Here is a 27,776-nt window from a genome sequence, read left to right on the forward strand (position 1 = left end):
TATGTCTGTGTGTTTGTGTGTTTGTGTGTGCGTGTCGAGACTCAAAGTGAGACGCTGATTAGCTGATTGCTAGTTAAGGCTGCCAAGCAGGCAGTCAACGCCATTGACATGCGGCTGAAACTAATTGAACTTCAGCACTTCAAGGACTTGCAAATGACTAGAGCGAAAATAGTAATTAGCGTTGCGTAACGACAGTTCAGGCAAGCCAACTTGCAGGCCACGCTTCAACTCTTGTTTGTAATTAAAAACCACTCAGCAAGTAAATTAATCATAAAACGAAACTTGCCTTTTCCCATTTCCATTGCCATTGCGATTGGCATTTGTCTTGCCAGTTTTTTATTTCGGACTTTTGCCCAATGCTAAAAATTTAATTTACTTCCCACTTTTATTGGCATCATCTCGCAGCTGGCATTTCAATTTAGCATCGATGAATTCGAGTGCGATTTTTATTACCAACTGACATGTGAGCTGCCAGACTGCCAGACTGCCAGACTGCCGAGCTGCCAGCCCGCTGTCTGCCTCATTATGGCAGCTCTCGCTGCGTATAACATTACAGCACCATATGTCTGCAAATCAAAACTGAAATGCAATAAAACACTGACAAGTGCTGGCAAGCTGTCAAAGAGCGCACTGAGAGTTGCAAGTTTAATAACTGAGTCGAGTTATCGAGGGTTGCCATGGAACTTGCTCATATAATCAGGGACTATAAGAATACGAATTTACCTGGCAGACTTTATAAATATCAGCCAGATCAACAAATATATAACTCATCTAGCTATCCAACAAAAATTGCCTATACTATCTAGAGTTTTGTTTATTTGCCTTTTTATCTTGTATGCTAGTCAGATTTATGTACATTTTGACCAAAGAAGTTGAACAAATTTTGAAAGAGGCCAAGTATAAATTCCAAACGAAATGACTTCCAATTCAAATGGCAAATTATTGCAGAAAACACACAAATAAACAGCAAAACAGATCCGGCTTTAATCAAATTATCAGGTTGACAGCTCAAAAATACTGCATAAATTAAACTTGCCTTTAAGACTAACAAATTTCAAAATGTTGCTCAACACATTTTCACTTTGATCAGACTTGTGAATAAACAGACTTCATCCTAACGCCACAGAAAAGAACAATAAAAAGTTTCGGCTAATACCAAACCTGATGGAAACTTTTAAAGCCAATTGCCAAACATTCGACAGAATGAGAAAAGAAAAACTTTAAGAACATTGATTGACCGCTGAAATGAGCTCATTATGGTTACTTTTATAACACCCTCCTGTAAATCTACAAAAAAGAAACATAATAATGTAAAAAAACAGCTGAATTAATCAATAATCTACAATTACAAACTAAAACAATAAATTACGACAGCGTAATTGGAGGGATGGAGGGATCAAGGGGATTATTAATTCATTGCAGAACCCAATTACACAGTTTGGAAAAGTTGAACGGAAGGTGAGAGACTGCCGCTTTGGCAGCTTTAAGCTTTGTTTTTTCGACTAGAGAAAAATGCTGGAGGTCCTCTTACTTTTGTATACTTGATACAATTGGCTTTACTTTTACTTCTCGCTATATTTGTTTTTCTTCTTTAATTTATTTCAGTGTCGATACACGCGACTCGAATTTTGCACAGGGGACACACTGGTCGGACGAAACGTATCGGGAGCGGTTGTCCTTTCACGTGGAAGGACGTGCCGGCACGCTGACCATCAAGTCAACATCTGAGGACGACACGGGCGAATATCGCTGTCGTGTCGACTTTCAAAAGAGCCCAACACGCAACTCCAAAGTGAATTTAACTGTCATAAGTAAGTATTGAGCACTTTACCGTGTACCTTACTCCGTGCACCGTTCACTATGTAGTTCTTGGTGTTGCAGTTGCAGTTGCAGTTGCAATGACATAGTGGCATAATTGAGCAGCTAATTTGTGCAGCGACATCCTCGGTATCCTGGGCCAGCACTCAGCTCTTGAACAAACACATTAGTTACAAAATGAGACGCCAACTATATGTTCTTTACTTTTCCCCAGCAAGTTTTTCTCAATTTTCCTCTGTCTTTTGGTAACTTTGCTTCAGTTTCGCAAACAGCTTTTAAAGTGCCAACTTGGCAAAAAGTTTTCGCCCCCCCGCCCCTTTACTTTAAGCTGAATGAGTATAAAAAGTGCAGCGTGCAACTTCTGAATTGAATTTTTGCTATTTAAATGGTTTTTACGTTCATTTCTCTACCCATTCTGGGTTCTTTAGCTTCTTTAGAAATTGTAGTGCCAAATATAAATTAAATTAATAGTTTAAGAATCCAAATGAAATTATTCAACTGTTGATATTACTAATTTTTAACACTCTTTAAAGTAGGAGGAAGAGGTTGTCACTTAGAACATTTATTATTATAATTTAAAATATTGCATATTTTTAATATACATTAATTTTAATTTACTTTCGAAAAGTAATAACCCAATACAATTTGTCAAGAAAACAAAAAAATAGAAACAGAGAGCTAAAATATTTAAATAAAATTTTAAAAAGTGTATTTTTATTTGATTAAATTCAACTCTTGTATGAGTGCATTAAAACTTCGGTTTTAACAGAAGTATTATTTTTTCTTAACATTTTTTTGTGGCGCGTTTTACCAACTGAGGGACAAGGTGAGCATGGTCAATGGGTTGTGGGGGGCGGGGGGGAGGCAATGGCCACAGCTTGCAATTTACCATTAAAATTTATTTGCGAGTGCAAAGGCGTTTAGCTGAAATATACGGCCACTTCTTGGGCTGGCCATAAAAATATTGTAGGTAAATAGTTGCTGTCGACGTCGGCTTCGATGTAAGCGTCGACGCTGGCGTCGCTGCCTCTGCTGCCGCAGCCGCTGCTGTTAGATGAAGCGTATAGAGACATTGGTCAACGGGGCGTGGTTATGTTTTACAAACTTCTTGAGCATGTTCAACATGCAATGCTCTGCCAACTGTGATTGTGTGCGTGTGTGTCTCAATGTGTGTGCGTGTGTGTGTGTGTCTGCGTGTGTGTTTGAGACATGTGAAGCGTAAAACCATGGCTGGATTTAGAACTTTATACGTCGGTTGGCAAAAAGTTTAAAGAAGATACGAGTATTAGATTAAAAGTTGCCACAGCCCTGGGTGGACAGTTTAGACAACTTGCCACTGCTAATGCGAGCGGTAACAAGACGCTGCGGGTCAACAGTGGAAGAACAGGGATAACGAACTGCAGAAGATAGAAACAGAGAAGAGCAGCAGAATAAGACAGAGCAGAGAAAGAGAAAGAGAGAAGGTAAACGATTCCACTAAGTCCTGGACATGTTTTGCAAATTTGCCAGCAAATATGTTGAGCTAAGCTCCGACATAATAGCCATTGCATATAGCCCATTTTCTATTTTCCATTTCCCATTGCCCATTTCCAGCAGCAAGCCCTACAAGCAAAATGAAAATATTTTCAAGTGAATAATCGGAGCGTGGCGCGTGCCAGCCGAGCAAACAAGTCAAAATAGTGGCAAGTGGGCAAATAAAACAGGCGAATTTGCGAAAATTAAAAGTTTGCTCAACACGTCGGTGAAAATTTACGGCTTTATTTCACAGCAAGACCCTAGACTTGGCCAAAAGAAAATCGTGGTCAGACCAAAAAACCAAAAAAAAAAAATATATATATATATAAAAGAAATGGCGCAAAGCTGAGCTGAACTTTGAAACCTGCAACCTGCAACTTGCAACCTTCAGGCAGCACCTGGATTGAGCTGGCTCTAGCCAGGACTCGGATCCTGCGAATGAAACATGGCAGGCTGTCGTGACTGCAAGGCAGCTCTTTAATATTTGGACAGCTCTTCTTTCAAGCGACAGACTGACAGACTGGCATACTTAAACGTTGTTAGGGAATGAAAATTAAATGGAATTTAAATATTGATTTAGGCAAATAAATTAACAGCTGCTGCTCTTAAGTAGTAACCATAGAATAAACCATAAAGTAAACTTTAACTAGTTGCACTGCTGTCAAAATCAAATGATTCTTTAAGGACTGTCAATATCAAAAATCTCTTGGCAATTTCACTTATTTGTAATTCAATTTCTATGTGCTCCTCTTCTTTGGCAACAGCTCCGCCCGAGTCAATCATCGTGCTGGACAGCAAGGGTGCCACCATCATGGATCACACACTGGGACCCTACAATGAGGGCTCCAGCGTGAATGTCACGTGCGTGGCCATTGGCGGTAAGTTCATCCACACGTCTCACACGCTCCACCAGTGCTCCAGTGCTCATCAGCCCACTCTTTCCATTTCTCACCTCACCTCATCATGTCAACGAGTCGACGAGTCGAGTGGACGAGTATTTTTGCCAAGTGTTGAAGCTGCTTTTTGTGTCTGACAATTAAAAGTGATGAGCATGAAAATGCAGGCAAAGATTTCGCATTTTATTTAATTTCACATTTGCTGAAACGCTGTCGACTGCACGAACCAACAACGAACACACAACGAGCACACACAGAAGAAACACCAACAATGCCCACACAAATTGCATTGAGAGCACTTGAAAATTGCTAAAAGCCAAACAAGACAACAAATGAAATAGCGAAAGGCACTTGAACAGACACACACACAGACACACACACAGATGTACACACTCACTCACACATACACACACATAGGGGCACTTCTTGCACTCGTAAGCACATAAACAAACAGTCAAAGACAGCAGCTAAATCGCTGCCAGCATTTGACGCTGGCAGTGCAAATGGGTGGCAAGCTCAAGTCTAAGCCGTATAACAAACATATCAGTTGCACACACACACACACATAGATATATACCACCCCCTGTACTCTACTCTTGACCCGTCTTTTTCATCCTTATTCCCAGCCATCCCCTAAAATGTACTCAATAATTTTGCTTTCTTTCTTGCTGCAGGTCGACCACAACCGAGAGTTACCTGGTGGCATGGCAATACAATGTTCAACAGCTCTGGTCTGGGCAATCCGCTCTCGGAGCGACGTGTGGGCAATGTGCTATCATTGCCCAAGCTGAAGCGCAAGAATCTTCACATGCAGCTGACGTGTCGGGCGGAGAATAATAATTTGACAACGCCAATTATCAGCAGCATCGTTCTCGACATGAACTGTGAGTATTGCAATACCGAAACTCGATCGGCAGCATCTAATTAAATTACTCTGCTCTCATTGTCTCTGTGCTGCAGTGCGTCCGCTGATTGTTAAGCTGCAGGGAGAGAATCGTCCGCTTTCGGCGGAGAACTCTTATCAGCTCAGTTGCGTTGTCATCGGCTCACGTCCGGCACCAACGGTTACCTGGTGGAAGGGCAGCACGCCCATGAAGAATACCCATGAGATTGTAAGTACCCAAGTATCAAGTTACCCCCATGGAAACCCTTCTAAACCAGTGACTTCGAGCTGTGCAAGTAGTCGACTAAGCTATGACCTGTAACTGTGCACTCTTTCCGAGGTGCCAGTGTAAGAGACTCTCTACATTAGCTAATCAGTTTACAGGGTATGCACATGCAAATTTCAATGATGAGAAGCTTGTTAAAACGTACCCAAGTCCAAGCCTTGGCATCCTCATCATTCCCCTGCCAAAGCACCTCCAAGGCACGATTGGTAGACATGCTTTGTGGTAATTGAAGTTACTTCAACAGCAGTCACGTAGCTGCCTTCAATTAATTCCAGGGAGAGAGAGACCAGCTTTAACGACTGACTATTGCACGTGCCAGTTGGGGAGTTGGCTGCTCCTTTGTCTCGGTTGGCAGGACACACAAAGCTATTAACTGTTTCGCCATCTCTTATATTTTTTGCAGGCCAATCCGGATGGTAATATGACCACATCGGTACTGACATTCACGCCCACCATCGACGATCGCGGCAAGTTTCTATCCTGCCGCGCCGAGCAGAGCATGATACCTGAATCGGGAATGGAGGATGGATGGAAGTTGGACATCTATCGTGAGTATTGTTTACATACGCCTGCTCTGCTTATTAATTGCACACTGATAGACATCAAACAGTTACAGTCGCTACAGTTTGTCTGTCTGTCAATGGCAAAATCAAAGCACGAGCTAAAGCTCAAGCTCCAAGGTGGCGTATGCTTAATATTTAATTTGACTGTGGGCAACTTTTTAATGAAAACGAAAGGCACTGCTCTAACCTTTTCCTGCAAGCTTTATTCTGCCGATATCGACTTTAAATACTTGCGTCAAAAATGCTGCAAAAGGCAGCGGATATAATATATTTTTCTTACAGTGTTTTTGTTGTTATATTTTTGGTTGTTTTTTTTTTTTTGCTGTGTGCCAACTTGTGGCAAGTTTGGCAAATTAATTTCCAGCGGCGGCCTGCAAAACTTTGGGCCAAACTTGCAAAACTTTTTAACCCGCCGCAAACACCGCAAGCAGCGAAGCTGACTGCGAAGCCATCTTTACGCTTTTACAGTTTTTCGACCTGTTTGCACAAAATTTAAATGGCAATCCACCCCGCCTTGCATCGCTTCCGCTTCCTGTTTGCCTTTGGTTTCGTTTGCTTGCTTACCTTTTAACTTCTACTCGTTTTTTTTTTTTTGAATACTTACTACAACTTATGCAGCTCCTGCTGCCCCAATTCTATTGAAACTTTTGGTCCATTGAGCAACCCTTTAGACAGCAACTGAAATTGGGAATGGGAATGGGACGGACTCTCGGCTTGTTTGCACAATTTGATAGATTGCTTAATAAGCTTAATTGATTCGCGCATTCCGCGCACCAATTTTGATTTAATTAAGTTAAAATTGTACTTGTTTGAGCCCTTCCCGCACTCCAAACAAATCTCAGCTGTCCATTGGCTCAATACGTGTATTTTCGCACACTTGGCGCTTTTACATAAATAAATGTACCGAATAGAAAACAAGAGTACTAACACCCTAATTGCCTGCCAGAAACACCCTAGAGACTAGAGGCAGCCGACGGTATTTTCACAACTTAAATTGCCTAATTTGTGGGGCTTACAAAGTAATTTCATCTTAGGGCTTCAACATTTTATTTGTATTACTCTTAATTTGTTCTCTTTATAAATAACTTGTGGCTTTAATGTGCAGCTTAGAGTTGCCTTGGTAGCGCCTTTATTCACCACCAACTATGAAATTTTACAGATATACCCGTTGTCAGTCTAGAACTGGGCACAAATTCGTTGAATGCAACACTGCGTGAGGGCGTCGATGTCTTCTTTGAGTGCAACATCAAATCAAATCCGTGGATCTACAAAGTCAGCTGGCGACACAATGTAAGTACGATTGCCACTATAAATTTCCTCTTTTTTTAATATAAGTATATTTTATATATGTGTTAAATTCCTAGCTTAACATTTGCCCGGAGCCAAACAGGCAAAAATTGAAGACGTTTATTAGAATTACGTTATTATTTTCATTATATTTCATACATAAATTACCTTGAGGCCACATAACAAATCGAAAACCGCACCTCACACCCGGCAAATCCGTCCCACTTACTTCACATAATTGTTGCATATTTTAGAGCTAACAGGCATACACAAAAAAGCGACACACACACACACACACACACACCCGCACACATGCCTAGCTGTATATATTGAAATTTATAGAATTTATTATTGAATTATTTAGCTGTAAAAGCACTTAACAATTTATGCAGCATCGGCCCTAAATTATGCAGTCACGCCCATCTATCCAATAGAGAGAGCGAGCGAGCGAGAGAGAGCGAGAGAGAGTAGGGATCCCGTTTGTGCCACGGGGCATATATGTGCGGCAACATGAAAGTGTTATTAGCCTCAAATTAAATTTATTTCAGTGCACAGTTATCGCCAAATTGAATTTAACTCAATAAATTATTGAACATATCTAAAATTTATTGGCGCGTGCGAATTTTCAATTTTATCATCGACTCGACTTTTAACTTTGTCGATTGATTTCGTTGCAGGGCGAAATTCTGGAGAACAACCCCGCCGAGGGCATAGTCGTGGCGAATCAGAGCCTCGTCCTGCAAAATGCGAGCAGAGCAAGGACCGGAATTTACACCTGTGTTGGCAGCAATCGAGAAGGCGACGGCGAGAGTAATCCCGTCCAGTTGGACATACGATGTGAGTAGAAGCGATTACAAGAACTCAATTGAAATGCTTCAGACATTGAAGTTCAATTGTTGGCAAATTTTATGACCAAGGAATCAAACCGAAACCAATAAAGGTTACGGTTTCGTATTCAGTACGTTCCGAAACAACTATTTCGGTAAAAGGTTCTATTTCGGTACGTATCGGTACACCAAATTAATTTTGAATCATTTGACATATGACATCGAAGTAAATATCTAGATCCAGAGGAATAAATTTTTTTTAATGAATTTAATAAAATTTGAATACAGAATGAATTTAGAGGCCAAACCATGATCAAAATGACAAAGTTATGACAGTTCGAAGTTGCTCAAGCCTCTAACCTAGCAACTTTACAAGTCAAAATATTTCTTAATTTTGACATGATTTTTTACAGGAAAATGAAAGGTCTCAAAATCAAATTTTAAGTGTTGTTTTATACTAATTAAGATATAAGGAGTTGATTAAAAGTGAAAACTTGAGTTTTAAAATTTTGAATTTTCCAAATTTCAAAGGGTCCCCCCTTAGCATCCAAATCGAATCTTGGTCGAAAATAATTATTTTTTCTAAATGAACAAAATTTGAATACAGAATGAATTTAGAGGCCAAACCATGATCAAAATGACATTCCGCTTGAAAATCGGTAAAGTTTTGACAAAGTTATGACAGTTCGAAGTTGCTCAAGCCTCTGACCTAGCAACTTTACAAGTCAAAATATTTCTTAATTTTGACATGATTTTTTACAGGAAAATGAAAGGTCTCAAAATCAAATTTTAAGTGTTGTTTTATACTAATTAAGATATAAGGAGTTGATTAAAGTGAAAACTTGAGTTTTAAAATTTTGAATTTTCCAAATTTCAAAGGGTCCCCTTAGCATCCAAATCGAATCTTGGTCGAAAATAATTAATTTTCTAAATGAACAAAATTTGAAAACAGAACGAATTTAGAGGCCAAACCATGATCAAAATGACATTCCGCTTGAAAATCGGTAAAGTTTTGACAAAGTTATGACAGTTCGAAGTTGCTCAAGCCTCTGACCTAGCAACTTTACAAGTCAAAATATTTCTTAATTTTGACATGATTTTTTACAGGAAAATGAAAGGTCTCAAAATCAAATTTTAAGTGTTGTTTTATACTAATTAAGATATAAGGAGTTGATTAAAAGTGAAAACTTGAGTTTTAAAATTTTGAATTTTCCAAATTTCAAAGGGTCCCCCCTTAGCATCCAAATCGAATCTTGGTCGAAAATAATTAATTTTTCTAAATGCACAAAATTTGAAAACAGAACGAATTTAGAGGCCAAACCATGATCAAAATGACATTCCGCTTGAAAATCGGTAAAGTTTTGACAAAGTTATGACAGTTCGAAGTTGCTCAAGCCTCTGACCTAGCAACTTTACAAGTCAAAATATTTCTTAATTTTGACATGATTTTTACAGGAAAATGAAAGGTCTCAAAATCAAATTTTAAGTGTTGTTTTATACTAATTAAGATATAAGGAGTTGATTAAAAGTGAAAACTTGAGTTTTCAAATTTTGAATTTTCCAAATTTCAAAGGGTCCCCCCTTAGCATCCAAATCGAATCTTGGTCGAAAATAATTAATTTTTCTAAATGAACAAAATTTGAAAACAGAACGAATTTAGAGGCCAAACCATGATCAAAATGACATTCCGCTTGAAAATCGGTAAAGTTTTGACAAAGTTATGACAGTTCGAAGTTGCTCAAGCCTCTGACCTAGCAACTTTACAAGTCAAAATATTTCTTAATTTTGACATGATTTTTTACAGGAAAATGAAAGGTCTCAAAATCAAATTTTAAGTGTTGTTTTATACTAATTAAGATATAAGGAGTTGATTAAAAGTGAAAACTTGAGTTTTAAAATTTTGAATTTTCCAAATTTCAAAGGGTCCCCTTAGCATCCAAATCGAATCTTGGTCGAAAATAATTAATTTTTCTAAATGCACAAAATTTGAAAACAGAACGAATTTAGAGGCCAAACCATGATCAAAATGACATTCCGCTTGAAAATCGGTAAAGTTTTGACAAAGTTATGACAGTTCGAAGTTGCTCAAGCCTCTGACCTAGCAACTTTACAAGTCAAAATATTTCTTAATTTTGACATGATTTTTTACAGGAAAATGAAAGGTCTCAAAATCAAATTTTAAGTGTTGTTTTATACTAATTAAGATATAAGGAGTTGATTAAAAGTGAAAACTTGAGTTTTAAAATTTTGAATTTTCCAAATTTCATAGGGTCCCCCCTTAGCATCCAAATCGAATCTTGGACGAAAATAATTAATTTTTCTAAATGAACAAAATTTGAACACAGCATGAATTTAGAGGCCAAACCATGATCAAAATGACATTCCGCTTGAAAATCGGTAAAGTTTTGACAAAGTTATGACAGTTCGAAGTTGCTCAAGCCTCTGACCTAGCAACTTTACAAGTCAAAATATTTCTTAATTTTGACATGATTTTTTACAGGAAAATGAAAGGTCTCAAAATCAAATTTTAAGTGTTGTTTTATACTAATTAAGATATAAGGAGTTGATTATTAAAATAATTAATTTTTCTAAATGAACAAAATTTGAAAACAGAACGAATTTAGAGGCCAAACCATGATCAAAATGACATTCCGCTTGAAAATCGGTAAAGTTTTGACAAAGTTATGACAGTTCGAAGTTGCTCAAGCCTCTGACCTAGCAACTTTACAAGTCAAAATATTTCTTAATTTTGACATGATTTTTTACAGGAAAATGAAAGGTCTCAAAATCAAATTTTAAGTGTTGTTTTATACTAATTAAGATATAAGGAGTTGATTAAAAGTGAAAACTTGAGTTTTAAAATTTTGAATTTTCCAAATTTCAAAGGGTCCCCCCTTAGCATCCAAATCGAATCTTGGTCGAAAATAATTAATTTTTCTAAATGAACAAAATTTGAATACAGAATGAATTTAGAGGCCAAACCATGATCAAAATGACATTCCGCTTGAAAATCGGTAAAGTTTTGACAAAGTTTTGACAGTTCGAAGTTGCTCAAGCCTCTGACCTAGCAACTTTACAAGTCAAAATATTTCTTAATTTTGACATGATTTTTTACAGGAAAATGAAAGGTCTCAAAATCAAATTTTAAGTGTTGTTTTATACTAATTAAGATATAAGGAGTTGATTAAAAGTGAAAACTTGAGTTTTAAAATTTTGAATTTTCCAAATTTCAAAGGGTCCCCCCTTAGCATCCAAATCGAATCTTGGTCGAAAATAATTAATTTTTCTAAATGAACAAAATTTGAAAACAGAACGAATTTAGAGGCCAAACCATGATCAAAATGACATTCCGCTTGAAAATCGGTAAAGTTTTGACAAAGTTATGACAGTTCGAAGTTGCTCAAGCCTCTGACCTAGCAACTTTACAAGTCAAAATATTTCTTAATTTTGACATGATTTTTTACAGGAAAATGAAAGGTCTCAAAATCAAATTTTAAGTGTTGTTTTATACTAATTAAGATATAAGGAGTTGATTAAAAGTGAAAACTTGAGTTTTAAAATTTTGAATTTTCCAAATTTCAAAGGGTCCCCCCTTAGCATCCAAATCGAATATTGGTCGAAAATAATTAATTTTTCTAAATGAACAAAATTTGAAAACAGAACGAATTTAGAGGCCAAACCATGATCAAAATGACATTCCGCTTGAAAATCGGTAAAGTTTTGACAAAGTTATGACAGTTCGAAGTTGCTCAAGCCTCTGACCTAGCAACTTTACAAGTCAAAATATTTCTTAATTTTGACATGATTTTTTACAGGAAAATGAAAGGTCTCAAAATCAAATTTTAAGTGTTGTTTTATACTAATTAAGATATAAGGAGTTGATTAAAAGTGAAAACTTGAGTTTTAAAATTTTGAATTTTCCAAATTTCAAAGGGTCCCCCCTTAGCATCCAAATCGAATATTGGTCGAAAATAATTAATTTTTCTAAATGAACAAAATTTGAAAACAGAACGAATTTAGAGGCCAAACCATGATCAAAATGACATTCCGCTTGAAAATCGGTAAAGTTTTGACAATGTTATGACAGTTTGAAGTTGCTCAAACCATGATCAAAATGACATTCCTCCTGAAGATCGGTACAGTTTTGCCAAAGTTATGACAGTTTGAAGTTGCTCAAGCCTCTGATCTAGCAACTTTACAAATCAAACCGTTAGTTTCGGTTAACGGTTCCGATACCGGTTACGGTGTTATTATCTGGTTATGACTAACTAACAGGCAATACAATGCAATTATAACAAATCCCAAGAAACACAAGGAAAAACAGACAGATGGACAGACATACAGACACAAATCTAAACAATAAACAAGACGCAAAGGACAAGCGATCAGCTTTCATTAGCCTTGCCACATGTTGCACCAGACAAATTGATGTTGTCATCCATAAAATAAACAAAAGTACAAAATAGAAATGCACAACAATGCAACAAATTGAAATAAATATTAAATAACAAGTCCACAAATTGATTAAACAAAATGAGTTGAATATTTTCATTGCCTGCTTTCAGGCGCAAATGAATAAAAAGCAACAAGGCAACTGCACTTTTATCTATTTCTCTGTGGATTAAGAGAACTTTTGACTATAGAAAAAGTTGCCAGTTGCCAGTTGTCAGTTGCAAGTTGCCAGTTTGCTGCACGCCAAATTGAGCAAAACGAGTCAAACGTGGCAAACGAATGCTTTTGTTGTTTCGTATTGTTCGAGTTGTTCGTGTTGCTCGTGTTGTTCGTGTTGCCATTTAAACACAAATTGAACTCAAGTCTCACAATGTTTTGCTTTAATTATGCAAATGCCTTGCCAATTTGCACAGACACGTACACGTACTCACTCTTCGTTTCTGCATCTCTTTTGGCACAGTTGCGCCCGTTTGTCGTGCCGGGCAGCGAACTACTTACAGTTCGGGACGCCAGGAGACCGTTAAAGTTGCATGCGAAATCGATGCAAATCCCGCGGAGGCAACATACGTCTGGAAATTCAATGCAACTCAAGGCGAGGTTGCCGATATACCAGCATCACTCGTGGCAGTCGACCGTGGACGCAGTGTTGCTCACTATACACCCATGATGGAGAATGTAAGTATCCAGTCGGTCCAACCGATACACACAATGGCAGCACATAAATCACTTCATGTACTTCCCCATACGGGCAGTACATAATTTTCCAAACGAATTGCGGTTTTGAATTTTCAATTAAGGTTGAAAAGGTGTGTCGCCAACGCCGCATTGCATGCATAAATTAAGTCAACGAAATGCCATTGCATTGTCACTCACATCCACACACTCTCACACACACACACACCTCGTGTGGCTTCTTCTTTTGTATTCACAGGACTATGGCACGTTGTTGTGTTGGGCCAGCAACGAAATTGGCGATCAAAGTGAACCCTGCGTGTACACAATAGCCCCAGCAGGTGAGTACCAACAACAGAATGCAGTAAAGGAGTTACACTCCTCCTACTCCTCCTCCTCCACCTCATCCTTCTGCCTGTGACTCGCGTGTTTGTCCCTTTGCTTTTATTTCCGAACAGCGGACAAAACCCCGTTGGGTAGTTAAGTAGGGTGTAAAAACCAAGTGTAGGGTATACATGAATGTGACATCTATAAAATATTAATATGAAATTCATTGGATTTCGTATGAGATCAGCGTAATACTAAAATTATTTAAACTTGCCATCAAATCCGACCCATTGTCTAGTCTAGCTAACTCTGCATTTGTAGGGTATCCAATAGGGTCATCCATTGTTAGTCTTTACTTGCTCTGTGTCCGTGTCTCTTTTGTGTTTTTGTTTATGTTTAGTTTGGAAGGCAGATGGCAGCCCGCTGTGCTGATTTGTTGATGACTTTGGCACTTTGGGTGCTTTGCTGGATTAGTCAAAAAGTTGCAACTGTTGATGTTGCATTTGTTGCTTCTACAGATGGTAGTGTTGCCACAGCTAGATTGTGGCATATTGATTTCTGAAGTCAGTCACGCGGCACGTGCAACTTTGGCAATTTGTTGCTTGACTGCTGACCCAATGTGAATCTAAATTTGAATCTCAATCTGAATTCGAATAATCGTAAACAAATGAATTTCTGTGCTTGGACAGGCGAACCGGATCCATTGCTTAACTGTACGCTCCTCAATCAGACATCCTCGGGCTTCCAAATCGAGTGCATCGAAGGCTTCGATGGCGGACTGCAGCAGGACTTCATCATGGAGGTTTATGTGAACGGAACGACGCGTTATCCAAAAATTTACAAATCAAAGTGAGTAGACGGATATGCGAATCACACGCCGTGTGACTTTTGCATTACACAACAAAGCTCAACGAGGCGTGCCAACGCACATGGACATGGAGGACATAAAGGACAATGAGGACATTGAGGAGACACAATTCTGACTCAATCCTCAAGCCTCCTTTAGCCTACTGTTGCCTTCAATAGCCTTCAATGTTCATTTATCGTTCATTTCCTCCCTCTACTTCTCCATCTTTTTTGTGGTTTTTGCCTTGGACATTCAAATATCGATTCGACGCGCATTACATGGGAACACGGATGACAGGAAGCCGTACTTTGAGGTAAGCGGTCTGGTGCCCGGTATGGGCTACAATGTCTTCCTCATTGCACACAACAGCAAGGGACGGAGCAATGCGACGATATTGCAGGTCTATACGCTAAAGGATCCCGAGAAGCAAACGGGTGAGTTGTCCGACGGGGATTCACAAAAGGACTGCGGGTGCGTGTGCGTGTCCGTGTGCGTGTTTGTGTGCGTGTCCGTGTGAAGAGGCAAATGGGTTTGCAATTTCATGCATGTCCTGCACTGTCCCGGACTATCCTAGGCTTTCCTGTAGTCCTGTTCGTTCAGTCGTTGCCTACAAATTAATTGCCACTGGTTTTGCCATGGACTGCAGTTACAGTTACTCATGACTCTCTGGGCATGACGGTTTGATTTGTCTTTTAATTTGCTTTAAGTTCTTTGCTTTCTCTAACATTTATTTTCTTAACGTTTCTATCTTACTTTCTTTCGCTTTGATTGCACGCTTTCAGTTCAAATAACATTTACCAAGACCTACCAAGTTCTTAAGCCTGCTTATGACATAACAACGAAGACAAAGACACCATCTGCAATCGCAACTGCAACTGCAACAGACACAACAACAACAACAACAAAGCCAACAACAAGTGATTGTGTTTGCGAGGAAGATGAGTTTATGAGCGTAGGCAACGGGGCGTATGATGAAGGTAGTGGCTACTTTCACCTTAAGATCTTTATTTAATCTACATATATTTTGAATACTTTTAATTTTTATGCAAAACTTCTGTTTATTTATTTGTATATTAACTTTAACACTTTTAATATTTTTTATTTTTGTTGTTATTTTTTATATTATTATAATTCTGTTAATTTTACATGCACAAATTTAAACGTTTGATTTTGTTGTAAGTCAATTACTGTATCTTATTATTTGTTGTTACATTTATTTTTTACTTTAAACTGATATCTGTTTGTTTATAATGTGTTATTATTATTTTGTTTCATAATAAATAATTCTTGTGTTTACTTTTGTTTTACCTTATTTTTTGTTTTTTCAATGCATATTTATAATTCAAGTTGAGAATGTCTTTTGCTATTTTATTATTTTTTCTATTTTGTTTAAATCCTTCGATCAATATATTTACTATTTATATATTTTTTTTAATGTTTATTCACATGTATTGTGTTCCTTTTGCAATTTTTTTTTCAATCTACACACACCATAATAATTGATAAGTTTTTCTTGGTTTAATTAAAATTTAATGTTACCAATTCGATGGCAATAGATCTGTCTATTACTTCTATTTTATATTTATATCGTATTTTTCCATTTGTTTACTAAGTTTGCATACAATTTGAATAATTTGTTCGCTTTAAATTTGCCTAACAAGAACCACACAATAAATCCGGACAAAATTTCGAGCAAATGTTTCTGTTTCTGACTTTACTTTGGCTTTGGAGATTTGGCTACTAAAAATGCTCGACATGCCGCCGGCGGCTGAGACAAAAATTAGCAACCTTAACACTGAGCGGCTTACAACGGACCACACACACAAGTACTGGACACACACACACACAAACCAACACACATGCAGCTCATTAAAGCAACAATAAATTCAAAGCACGTGCGGCAGGATCTGGGACCGACAACAAAAACAACAAGGACGACAATAACAACGAGGACAGAAACCGGGACCGACAACGGAACGTAGTTAGCAGCTCATAAAACAATGCAAAAAAGGAAACAAAATAGAGTGAGGGAAGCAGAGAGAGAGAGAGATAGAGAGAGAGAGAGAAATACTAGAAAAAAGGCATTCAGAAAAATATGCAATGCATTCTCGAAAAATTATTATAGCACTCGCTTATCCTACGAATTTTCTCTTGTTATTTTTTTGTATCTCTTCTTCTGCCGCCTTCTGCCCTTCCCACTGTCTGATAGACCAATCGCCTATGGCCTATACGCCCGCCATCGAGGACATCCGGCCATTCCTTGGCATTCTCGCCGGCATTCTGGGCAGCATTTTCCTGGTGGCCATCATCATAGTTATCGTGGTTCGCGTTCGTGGCTCGTCGGGCCGCGATCGTAATAATTACTCGCATCCGGGCAACGGGACCAGCAGCACGGCCAACGGCAATGCGAACCTCGGCATTCTCGGCAGCAACAACAATGGCAGCCTGGGCATCGGTACATTGGCACACAATGGGGGCCAATCAGTGCAGGATATGCATCGCATTGGCCGGGAGACGTGTCATGTGACGAGCAGCCTGGACAGCATTGATAAGAATCCAGACATAATACCACAAGGTAAGTTATCGACTGTCCTTGACAATTGCCAGAGATGCATTGACATGCCGATTGTCATTCGACATTTGACAGATGGACATGATGTCGACGATGAGTGGACAACAAAGGGTCACAATCGTGCCTATGCAACGGCTGCGTTGGCCGAACAGAATGCGGTGATTACATCCACCACATATGATCATATTATGCCCACCTATGCGGTGGTCGATAAAAAGTCTGCTCCCCCAACGGCTCATGGCCAGTATATACAGTATAATACGCTTATACCAGTTAGCAAAATGGGCGCTTATGCCAATCAACAGCAGCATCAACAGCAGCAACATCAGCAGCAGCAACATCAGCAGCAGCAACATCAACAGCAGCAACATCAGCAGCATCATCAGCAGCAACAGCAACAGAAGGTGAGTTATGCCCAACTAAGCTCTAATCCGCACTTAGCCGGCAGTCAAACATTTAACCTTTTACAAGATGGTTGCCATGTCCAAGCTGGCAGCCATCTTAATTTATAGCCACGATACCCACCCTATGAAAGGGTCTGCCAATGGCGGGTCAGTCGAGTATCCGCAAGCAGCTCGAGAAACGAGTGTATTCCATACAGTTACTCCTGTTGCCGTTGCGCATATTTTAGGTTAAGTGGTTTTTATGGCCAGCAAACAGTTCATTATTTAAGCCACAATTGATGGCCGCTTTGCAGGTGTTTTTGCTGGTCAGCCAAGCAAACCAAACAGAAAAACAAAAATGATACGGACAGATCATTGTCCGACAACTAACGTTCAATTTTAATTTAATTCAAAAGAGTTTATTTAAATTATAAAAACTTTTCACAAAACTATGAAATTGACCTCAACAGGCAGTTAGTTAACGGTGAAAACAAACTGTAATAAATTCATAAGCGAATACCAAAAATTTAGCCAACATTTTAGCGTTCTTAATGCGATTCCATGGGGCAACACCTACAACAGCAATATGTTATCGTTGGCTGTAAATTCAAAGAACATTGCAGACAAAAAACGTTGCGGGCTAAATCGGTGAAGGTCGCGCAGATAAATAGAAAACGACGACCGTAAAAAGGGCGTTGCAAAGTGGCAGTGTAGGAGTATCAGCAGTAGAAGCAGCAAAACCAACATAATTTGAAAATCATTTAAGTAGAAATTTTCTGTGTGTATGCGACGCCCACTAGCAACAACAACAACAACTGAAACAACAACTGCAACAACAAGGACAAGCAGCAGATATTCAACGAGAAGCAGCAGCAGCAGCAGCTGTAGCAATATAAATTTTCCATTTGCGAATTTAATAAAAATAAGTTGCAGGCGGACCAGACCAGAGCAAGAGCTGAAACATCGCTAAGGAGCAAAGCCTGAAAAAGGATCAGCGCATTTTCTATCTCTTCTTGTCCTATATGTATGTCTGTGTGTGAATGTGGTTCTTGTTGTTGTTGCTGTTGTTGGTAGCTGGCAAACTCAAAATGCAATAAACGGCAAGTGTGCATTGTAGCTCGACTTTGGACTGCAGCTGCTAACTGGAAGTGGTTGCTTGCAACGAGCAGGTTGAGGGAGGGGGCAACTATTGTGGGGCAGCCAGACACATTAGAAACAGACGCTGCATGTGAGTCTAACACAGTGACAGTGGGCGTGGCACTGCCTACTCCTGTAGTGCAACACTCAGAGCAAACAAATTGAGAGGTGTGAAAAATACAGATATGTTGTCAGTTTTGTATTAGCAAACTCAATAATGTAAGTTAATTTCAATGCCAAGATTTAAGTAAACCTGCAATGAACTAAACTTAAAGACAGCTCTGCTGCAATTTGGTCGCAGGACAGGTGAAAAGTTCTTGCTCAACTGGCAACTTGATAATTATGCAACTGTCGGGCAAACTGAAAGTGATTGACTGGACTTGACAATCTCTCTCACTCTCTCTCGTTCTTTCCCTTTCACTATTTACTTCACAGACTGAGCTCAGCTATAGCGAGCTGACTGCCCCACTGGTGGGCAGCGCCGTCGGCGTCCAGCGTTTGACGCCCTATTGCAGCGCCACCTTGGGACGTCCGAGGCAGACGGAATTAAAGCGAGCCGAGCCGAACATCTACTCCCAGGTAAATGTTATGATGGATGATGAAATTTTGGCTGACTGGCAGGCGGCCACGGCAACCGGCAACAGCTATGTGGCCGGCGCTGTGGTCGATAATGTGGGCGGGGCCGGCCCACTCTTCATGCAAGGCTATGCGACGCGTGTGTAGACTCTGCGCAAGTGTTGCGACTCTTATCGTAGTGTTGTTTAGTTTTATGTTTTGTTAATTGCATTTTTCGTTTTGTATCTTTTGCTTTAATAAATTTGGAAAGAAACCTTTGTTATTATTGCACCCGGGAAAGTGTGTTGCACTTTATTTATGGCTGCAGCAGCTTGCCCATGCCATAAGATTTTTAATTGCGTCTCAAGGGCTGGCGCAAAATCAATTACATTCAACTCATAAATCATTTGCAGCTGACTAAACTAGAAAACTGACAGCTGGCACACACAAAAACCCAGCATTCAACTTGCAGATATTGGTCTTCTATTGACAAAAAAAAAAAATATCAACAATATTACGCATACGCAGCGTAACACAGAGTGAGTATTGCTTCCCAAGGTTGTTCATGACTGGGACATACAAACTTGATTCTGAAAGGAATTTAAAATCCATTTGATACCAACACGACGTATACGTAATGTGGTGCTTTTAAATTTATAATACTTTGATAATGTGAGTTGATTATATGCGTTCCATGGAAAACAGTCTAAAAGATTCTCGTCGAAAAAGTACAGTCCTAAATTAATGTTGATTTTTCTGGCTCAAACAAATTTCAACTTTAATAATAGATACTCAGATAGCTTGTACTCATACTTCACATGTTGGACCAGTAAGGTAGAGGGATTCAATTAAAATTTACCAGTGCAAGGCTGTGGAAAGTTTATGTACCAGTTTTGCTGGACATCCAATGGTGCCTGTTCCTGTGGTCCTTTGTCTATGGCTTGCTTTGATTTCAACAATTATTGTAATGACTTGAGTTATGTTCATGTTGTACTCGAACATTTGTAGTTGTGAATTGATGTTGTTCTCGTCTCCTCCAGAGTGTGCTGCTCTTAAAATGCACTTCAGCAGTATGTGAGGGTGTTCGTTTACGTTGCCATGGAACATTCTCAATGTGCACACAGCAAACAACTTTTATGGACCAAAAAAACAACAACAACAACAACAAGCTGTAGGACCAGCAGGAACAAAACAACCATGGCAACCATTTACCTAATGACATTGTATGGCTTTATTGTCATTTATCGAAAAGTTGTACACGACACAGTTCTCAGACTCTCTGGCCAGCAGGCAAAATTGTTTGCCGTCGATTTCAGTTTTCAGTTTTCAGTTTTCAGTTTCCAGTTTCCAGCTTTCAGTTTTGTATTTTATTTTTCTGGCAATTATTTTAATTCGATTATATTTGTACTTTGTGTTCCCGCAGTTGGTGTTGTGTTCTCTTGTTGTTTGTTTTGCCAAGTTCTCAAACTGCGCTTTAGTGGTACAGTTTTTGCCATTCTGTTCGTCATTGAGGTTACAGATTGGAGCGGGACAGAAACAAATAATTTAATCAGCTTTGAGTTTTCTACTGAACAAAGGACATATTTACAAGTGGTCAATTTTATTATTAGAAATGCAATTAGTAAACACAAGTTTTTAAATGCTCGTTTAATGAACAAGAAGTTTAAATAATTACCGACTATTAATTGATAAACAATATGTTATGTGTAGCTTGTTTTTAATGTATAATTAAATTATAAATTGGCTTTCTCATTTTAACTGCGATCTGTGGTACTCGCTTTTAATTTATTTAACGTTGAAAATTAATTTCATTAAAAGCACGTTGAGAGCATTAAGACAACAACATAAATTGTGGCCACACATTCGCACACAGACACATGCACACACATATAAACATACATGGGTAAGCATTATAAATATGCCTCGCACAAACATTTGGACAACTCATACCCACAACGTCACACGCACACACACACACACACACACATTTATCCCAAGGGGCAATTATTGTTGCGCTGTGAGTGGGAGAGGAACACATTGGCTAAATAAGCACAGAGCGCGGCAATGGTAACTTGCAACAACAACAACAAGAAGAACAATAACAAAGCCCAACATCAACAACAATTACAATAACAAAAGTGCTAGAGTCAACCACCTTGCTGGCTGTGCCACAAATATACACGGGGCAGCCACACATGCGTACACAAATTCACAAACTCAGCCAGATACTCGCACACACACACACACACAACCTTCCCTTCGCGCTCCCCTCCACATTTCCGCAACAACATGCATACATATAGTATAGTACATCTAGCGAATATATTAATTTGAGCGTGTAAGTCAACAAAGCAGCCACTGTAATTAGGGCCACCAGGCCAGCGAGGGTTGCGCAACAAGTAACTAAATAAATGTAATAAATGTTTAATCTAAAACATACATGTTTAATGTTTAATTATTAACATACCAGTATAGTAACTAAATAAATGTAATAAACGTTTAATCTAAAACATACATGTTTAATGTTTAATCATTAACATACCAGTATAACGATAAATGTTAAATTTGAATTGTTTTATTATATGTACAAAATATATACACAGAAAAAAAAAATCCATTCTATAAAGCAAGTTTAAAAAACTTGATTTTAGCTTGAATTTTTTGAAGTATGTATTCAGGATATAATTCCTAAATTAGGAAAATACGTAGATAAAATGGCAACGATATTAAAAAAATCGACACTAAAAAAGTCTAAGAGCCCTAAATTATTTGATCTAACTGAAAACAAATATTACAGAGCCCCAAAAAACCGGGCTTGATTTAAGTATTTTATACTTGGTTTAGTAGAATCCGGGATTACCGTACTTCTGACACCGCATTGGATTAATTTTAGCCCAGAATCTCGGATTATTTTTTTTTGATTAATTGATCTACCATAATTATTTAAAATAAATTATTTATTTATTTTAATTGAATTAACTTAATTTTGATATTAAATCCCTAGTTAATTAATGCTTATAACAGTAAACAGCTGTTGCCGCTCAAACCAAACACAATCTAAGAAATTCGCATCCAACTTTTTGTATATAATTCATTACATGTCTTTCTTCCTCTCTCTGTCTGTTTCTCTCTATATTCCTGCTTATGCGCATTGTTCTTCCTGTTTATCACACGCACACGTTTAGATCGATCTGGCACATCATCCAATGTACTCAACGAGTCCCATGTTTGGAACGAACAGCACCATCACCGGTGTCACCATGTCACATCCATCACAATTGGCCACCTTCTCGCCGACGCCGCCGCCTCCTATATTTGCGCACAGCGTGGTCACCACTGGCGATGGTCTGCTGCAGCCAGTGACGTGCATGGGAGTGGTGGCCACATCTTCGGCAGCGGCGGCGGCTGGCAATGGGCCCGTCCAGCAGCATGCAACGGCAACCGGCGTTGGCGTCGGCGTCGGCGGAAACGGAAGCATTGTTGGCGTTAACGTCGGCGTCGGCGTTGGCATGAGCCTTTATGGCAGCGATGTGGTAAGTGTCAGTTTGATGTACTTCTAGTCCTGGCTGGGCAGTTGTTGGTTGCCAGCTTCCAACTCTCGACTTTCGACTTTCGACTGCTGGCTGCTTGTTGATAGCAACCAGTGAAGACAAGTCGCTTAATGTCCAAAACGTTGAAAGCATCAATATGCAAAGTGGATTTTCGGAGGGTGGGTGGCTCAGGAGGAAGCAAACATTTATCTTTGGCCACGCCCAACCCACTCCCGAATATTCTTTTGTGCCCTTTATATAAATTGCAGCCACTGGGGCAGAAAATGGATTTTTGCGGTTGGTCTGATAACTGCTCAAGGGATTGCTGAGTAATATGCCTTATGTTCCGGGTACTTGTATTGAACGCTTCACAAAAAGTTCAAGCAAAAGGTGGTACAGTGTGTTTTATTAATTAGGCTATTATATTTAAGATCAAAGGATTATTTTTTAAGCTCAAGCTTAAATTAAATACATAACGTTATTCTTTAAAATAGTTTTCATTAACTTCTAATCACAAAAGTGTTATTTCTTGTCCGCAAGCACATTCATAGCGTAGTACATTACAATTCTGTTATTTAAAAACCTTTACAAGGACCACTTGATCCTTGACAGTTGAAATTTTAAACTCAAATTTAAGTGGAAAAGTTCAAAACGGTAAATGACCTCAGAATGTGCATAAAAATGACAGCCGCAGTATAATAATAAAAAAAAAGAACCATCGCCATTTGCTCTACTGCTCCCTCTCTCATTCTCACACTCACTCTCTCTCACTCTGTCGCTGTCGCTGTCTCTGTCTCTGTCACTCTCATTGTCTCTGTCAGTTGCTCTATAAATATGCCATTATGTGTACACTTGGCGACGCGCATTGCGTTAGTCCTGGCGACTGCTGCAGGCTCAGGCATTGCCGCCATTGCATTGTCCTTATTCCTTGCTGAAAATTCGCATTACACGAACTTGAGATATCCGTCCCTGTCGCACTTATAGAGTAATGCTTCATGGCACTTTTTTTTTGCAACAGTTTCATGCGAAAGGACACTGCGGTGTGGCAACTTTTGACTCTAATGATTGCAATTATTATGGCCCGCAAAAAAGGACCAACACCAGCAACTGAATTTACAATGTTTTTTCGCCCCTTTCTGTCATTTTGCCTTTTCTTCAACGCTGAATGACTTGTTGTTACATTTATGTGTGTGTAAATGTGTGTAAATGTGTGTGTGTGTCCCCAGAGTTTTTGAAAAATGCAAGCCAAAAGGCAGCGAGGCGCACAGCAGACCAAAACCAGAACCAGTACCCGAAACAGAAACCGAAACGGAACAAAAAGAAGGAGGACAAGGGTTTGGGACTGGCAACTGTATGTGACTGTTGCGGTGTTGCCCGGGGAGTTGTCGACCAGGAAATGGTTAGATTTAGCACAACGGTACACTGAACGAAACCAAATAACACGCATACGCCCAGTTATCCCAGCCAGCAATACATCTGTGTGCTCACACTGCCCACTTTCCTGCCAGTGCGTTGGGCGATGAGACGTATTCGGGTAATGCGAATTCGTAATAGCTCCGGGTACTCAAATAATGCGCGCCTCGTTAATTTTAAAGCAGAGCTCTTTACTGTTTCATGTTTTCGACCATGGCCCACGCCACTTAGCTGTCTGTTATTTCATTTCTCATTCTCTTCTTTCTTTTTATTTGTGCTTTTTTATTGCTTTCAACTTGTCGTTGTGTCTACGACTATGGATTTGTTATTTTTTAATAGCAAGGGGTGTTCACAGTTTCCTATGAAGCAAAGAAACATAATATAAGATACTTTATTTATTCAAGATTAAGTCTATAGTTTATGGTCAGCACTCAAATTAAATTTAGATACGAAAGAAGAAAGCTCATAAATTTTGTTCTCATTTTCCATTTAATTTTATGTAACAGGCCAAGCCACAACTTCTAAAGACCGTGCCCGAAGAGCTGCATCATCAACTAAATGGCGAGGAAGTGCTCATTACCCAGGATCGCAATCATGGAACGGGAACGCGCTTTTGACGCTAAATGAAAGACGAGCCAATCATATAAGCCAGAAACAAATCAAAAAGAAATAATAAGAATAAAGTGAAAGATAAGATGAAGAGAATGGAGAGGAAAGCGCAAAACGTATCGGGGGAACCTAGTAAAAATTGACTATAACTTATGTGATGTGCGCGGAAAGAATTTAAATCTGAAATCGAACTGTCGCCAAAGCATTTAGGGGAATTGGAGGAACTGATAGCAAAGGGGGGGTTGGGAAGAAAACGAATAGGTACTGAAAGTATGTAGCACTTTTTAAAGCAGCAAAGAAAATGCGCCAAATAATGTAAAAAAATATCTAACAATAAACAAAGCATGTGAAATGTCTAAAGAATGCAAACTAAACGCAGAGGCAAACATGCTGACAAAACTAAAACGAAATTTTCCGGTTAATTTAAGCATCCGTGTAAAAAATTATATACTTACTTTTAGAGCTCTAATTAATATTCAATCCATTTAAATGATAATTAACTTAGCTGTACGATGTGAACACTGAATGAATTGTTAATGTATTTTTAAATAACAGCTTTAAGCGCCATAATCTAGAAAACTTTTAGCTAAGTAAATGAAAAACTGTAAGGCAAAGTGAAAGTGAAAGGGAAAGTGGAAGTGAAAATGTAAGTGAAAATGAAAGAAGAACAAATTGATTATTGTTGTTAATTTATGTTTGTGAGTAAAAATCCCCAAAGGACATTAACATTTAGCTTGATCTTAAGGCATAAATACAATTTATTACAAGTAAATCAAATTCGTCTAGTCCTAAGGCCCATTAAGCATAGCGTAAAAAGGAAATGTAATTACCAGATTTGTTTACATACTCATAAAGGAAACAGAAAAAGGGCATAATGAATTTAAAAGCAAGCTCAGATAAGTGAACTTAATAATAAATGGTTAACTTAACAGAAATTAATTCAATTTAGCAACACAATGTTTGCATTTTATACGTAACACGAAGAACAAAAACCGCCAAAGATGGTGGCCCAAAAAAAATGGAAAGAAAACTAAAACTTTAACATATAAATACTAACAATAAATGGGAAGTCATTAATTAATAAAATTATAAGCAACTGCATGTAAAATATTTAACTGAAAACACTCGAAATGTATTTAGAGTTAAGTTAAAATTTATAAAATAAATGAAAATAGTTAATAAATTAAATTTAATAAAATGTATTATTAAAAAATACTTCTCCGACTTGTTATTACACACAATTTTATTTTGTCGGTACACCATTTTTTGGAGTTCATTGACCTGCAATTGAACCGGAGATGACAAACATTTTTAGGGACATCATCAGTCGAATGCTGCAATTTGATGTTCACAAACATTTTGCTAACCGTAGGCGGTAAATAGTGGGCGTGGCCAGTGCAGCATGGATGTGTCCCATGTGTGTGTGTGGGAATGTGTGTGCTTGGCATGTGCCTTGTTGCAAACGCCAAATATTTACAGGGCGCGTGTACAAACACACGGAAACGGAAGTCAAGCTGAGCGACACGACCACAACGACAACAAGTACAACAATGAGAACAAGTACAGCGACAATCTACAAACGACAACGAGAAATGACAACGACAACGACAACATTGCCGATACATCGTTCAAAAATTGTCAGCCATGTAAATTTTGTATGCGAAAGCACTTAACACCATTTTCGCTTAAGCAGTGCAAACAGACAGGGACTCAACTAAACAGAAGGATAGTGGCGATGCTCGAGAGACAAAGACAGCGACAGGGACAGGAACAGGGACAGCAACTGCCAGGTGTAGACAGAAATCGTCGTCGGGCTGAGGGGCATATTATAGACATCATTTATGACTGGGCCTACATGGAAAGCAAATTATGCAAATTTTGACCGCAGCGTCGATGACTTGTAAATTTTGGTAGCGCAGTTCGGTTAAAGCCTCTTTAGATGTGAGGTTATGCCAAACCGTAAGCATAACACTCACACACACACACACAAGCACACACTGAGAGCCACAGGATAGATGCAAATATTTGGCACGATATGAATACCAGCACTTAAGCCTCAAGCAACGGTAGGCAAAGCAACAAAATCAAATTAATTCGGTCACATGTCAAAAGGTAAAGCCACAGACCACAGGATGGCGCAGGATGGCATAGGAATAGAATGTAACACGCTAAATGGAAATTAATTAATCAAAATTCGCTACATAAATTATAAATTAAATGGCTGTTTATGCTCGTCGTCCACATTGTTGTTGTTAGTGTTAGTGTCAGTGTTAGTGTTGCCTTTAAGCGTCATCAATCAAGCGGCAATTAGACGAGACAAGAGTTGAGCATTCCCCCGAGATCTTTAATTTATTATTATTTTATTTGCATATTGTTTTGAACGAGCTAACGAGACTGATGACATAAAAATAGCATTCCATTGTATTCTAAATCACAAATAAATATTTCAAATGAATTGCAATGTGATTTTTATTTGCATTTTATGACACCGGTCTGCACACAAAGTACAAAAATATATTTCCGTTTTTTATGACAGCAAAATATAAAGTGGACAACAATACAATTTTTAAACTAAACGCAATATCCCAGAGCGAAAGCACAATAACCTTTACAAAAATAAAATGCAGTAAATAAAAAGCTGAAATATTTTATTGAAAATGTATTCCTACAAATATTTTTAATGGGAATATTAACATTGTATTTCTTTTGTATTATTTATGCAAATATTCAAAAGGCTTCACTGACAGATTGATTTAACCCCAAAGGCTCTTGATGATTTTCCAGTACCCCAGACTTACTATTTATACAGACTCTGTGGAAATTTAAGTCCCCTGTCTGTTAACTTAAGTATCTGCAGCTTCTTTATGTGGTACATAAAATGCAATCTTCATTTCAGTTGTTGCTCAGTGAATGAGTTTCACTCACTCAGTCAGACAGATACGAGTACTCATACTTATAGTCATCCCCTATGACTCAACCCCAAAGTGACGCTCGACAAGTGCATTTTCGATTTTAGGAGCTGCCATTTAAAGCAGTTGCATTTTGCGCTTGATTTTTATTAGGCGAATTACTATGTCTATCTCTCTCTCTCTCTTTCTCTCTCTCTGTCTCTCTCTGTTTCTATCTCTATCCCTCTAATTGTCGCTGCCTGTCTGGCTTTGCGCTGGTTGAATCTAACGATGATAAATGGCAAACCGAGTTCGT

At 38.6% G+C, this 27,776-nt stretch overlaps 1 protein-coding gene across 1 annotated transcript in view; it reads left to right on the top strand.

Annotated features, from left to right (window-relative positions):
- Nucleotides 1-25,591, top strand: part of LOC117783422 — a 63,830-nt gene extending 38,239 nt beyond the window's left edge. Inside the window, exons 4-21 of the mRNA XM_034620823.1 lie at nt 1,606-1,811; nt 4,098-4,211; nt 4,904-5,113; nt 5,190-5,341; nt 5,802-5,946; nt 7,121-7,251; nt 7,926-8,085; nt 12,988-13,202; nt 13,459-13,540; nt 14,216-14,375; nt 14,671-14,807; nt 15,156-15,350; nt 16,583-16,948; nt 17,021-17,269; nt 17,791-17,801; nt 18,901-19,182; nt 22,206-22,553; nt 24,470-25,591. Coding sequence (XP_034476714.1) covers nt 1,606-1,811; nt 4,098-4,211; nt 4,904-5,113; nt 5,190-5,341; nt 5,802-5,946; nt 7,121-7,251; nt 7,926-8,085; nt 12,988-13,202; nt 13,459-13,540; nt 14,216-14,375; nt 14,671-14,807; nt 15,156-15,350; nt 16,583-16,948; nt 17,021-17,269; nt 17,791-17,801; nt 18,901-19,182; nt 22,206-22,553; nt 24,470-24,580 — 3,274 coding nt within the window. The 3' untranslated portion in view covers nt 24,581-25,591. The remainder of the gene's footprint in view (nt 1-1,605; nt 1,812-4,097; nt 4,212-4,903; nt 5,114-5,189; nt 5,342-5,801; nt 5,947-7,120; nt 7,252-7,925; nt 8,086-12,987; nt 13,203-13,458; nt 13,541-14,215; nt 14,376-14,670; nt 14,808-15,155; nt 15,351-16,582; nt 16,949-17,020; nt 17,270-17,790; nt 17,802-18,900; nt 19,183-22,205; nt 22,554-24,469) is intronic.
- The last annotated feature ends 2,185 nt before the right edge of the window (nt 25,592-27,776 follow it).

Source organism: Drosophila innubila, assembly GCF_004354385.1.
Source record: "Drosophila innubila isolate TH190305 chromosome 2R unlocalized genomic scaffold, UK_Dinn_1.0 1_C_2R, whole genome shotgun sequence".
In the NCBI taxonomy this organism is placed as follows: Eukaryota; Metazoa; Arthropoda; class Insecta; order Diptera; family Drosophilidae; genus Drosophila; species Drosophila innubila.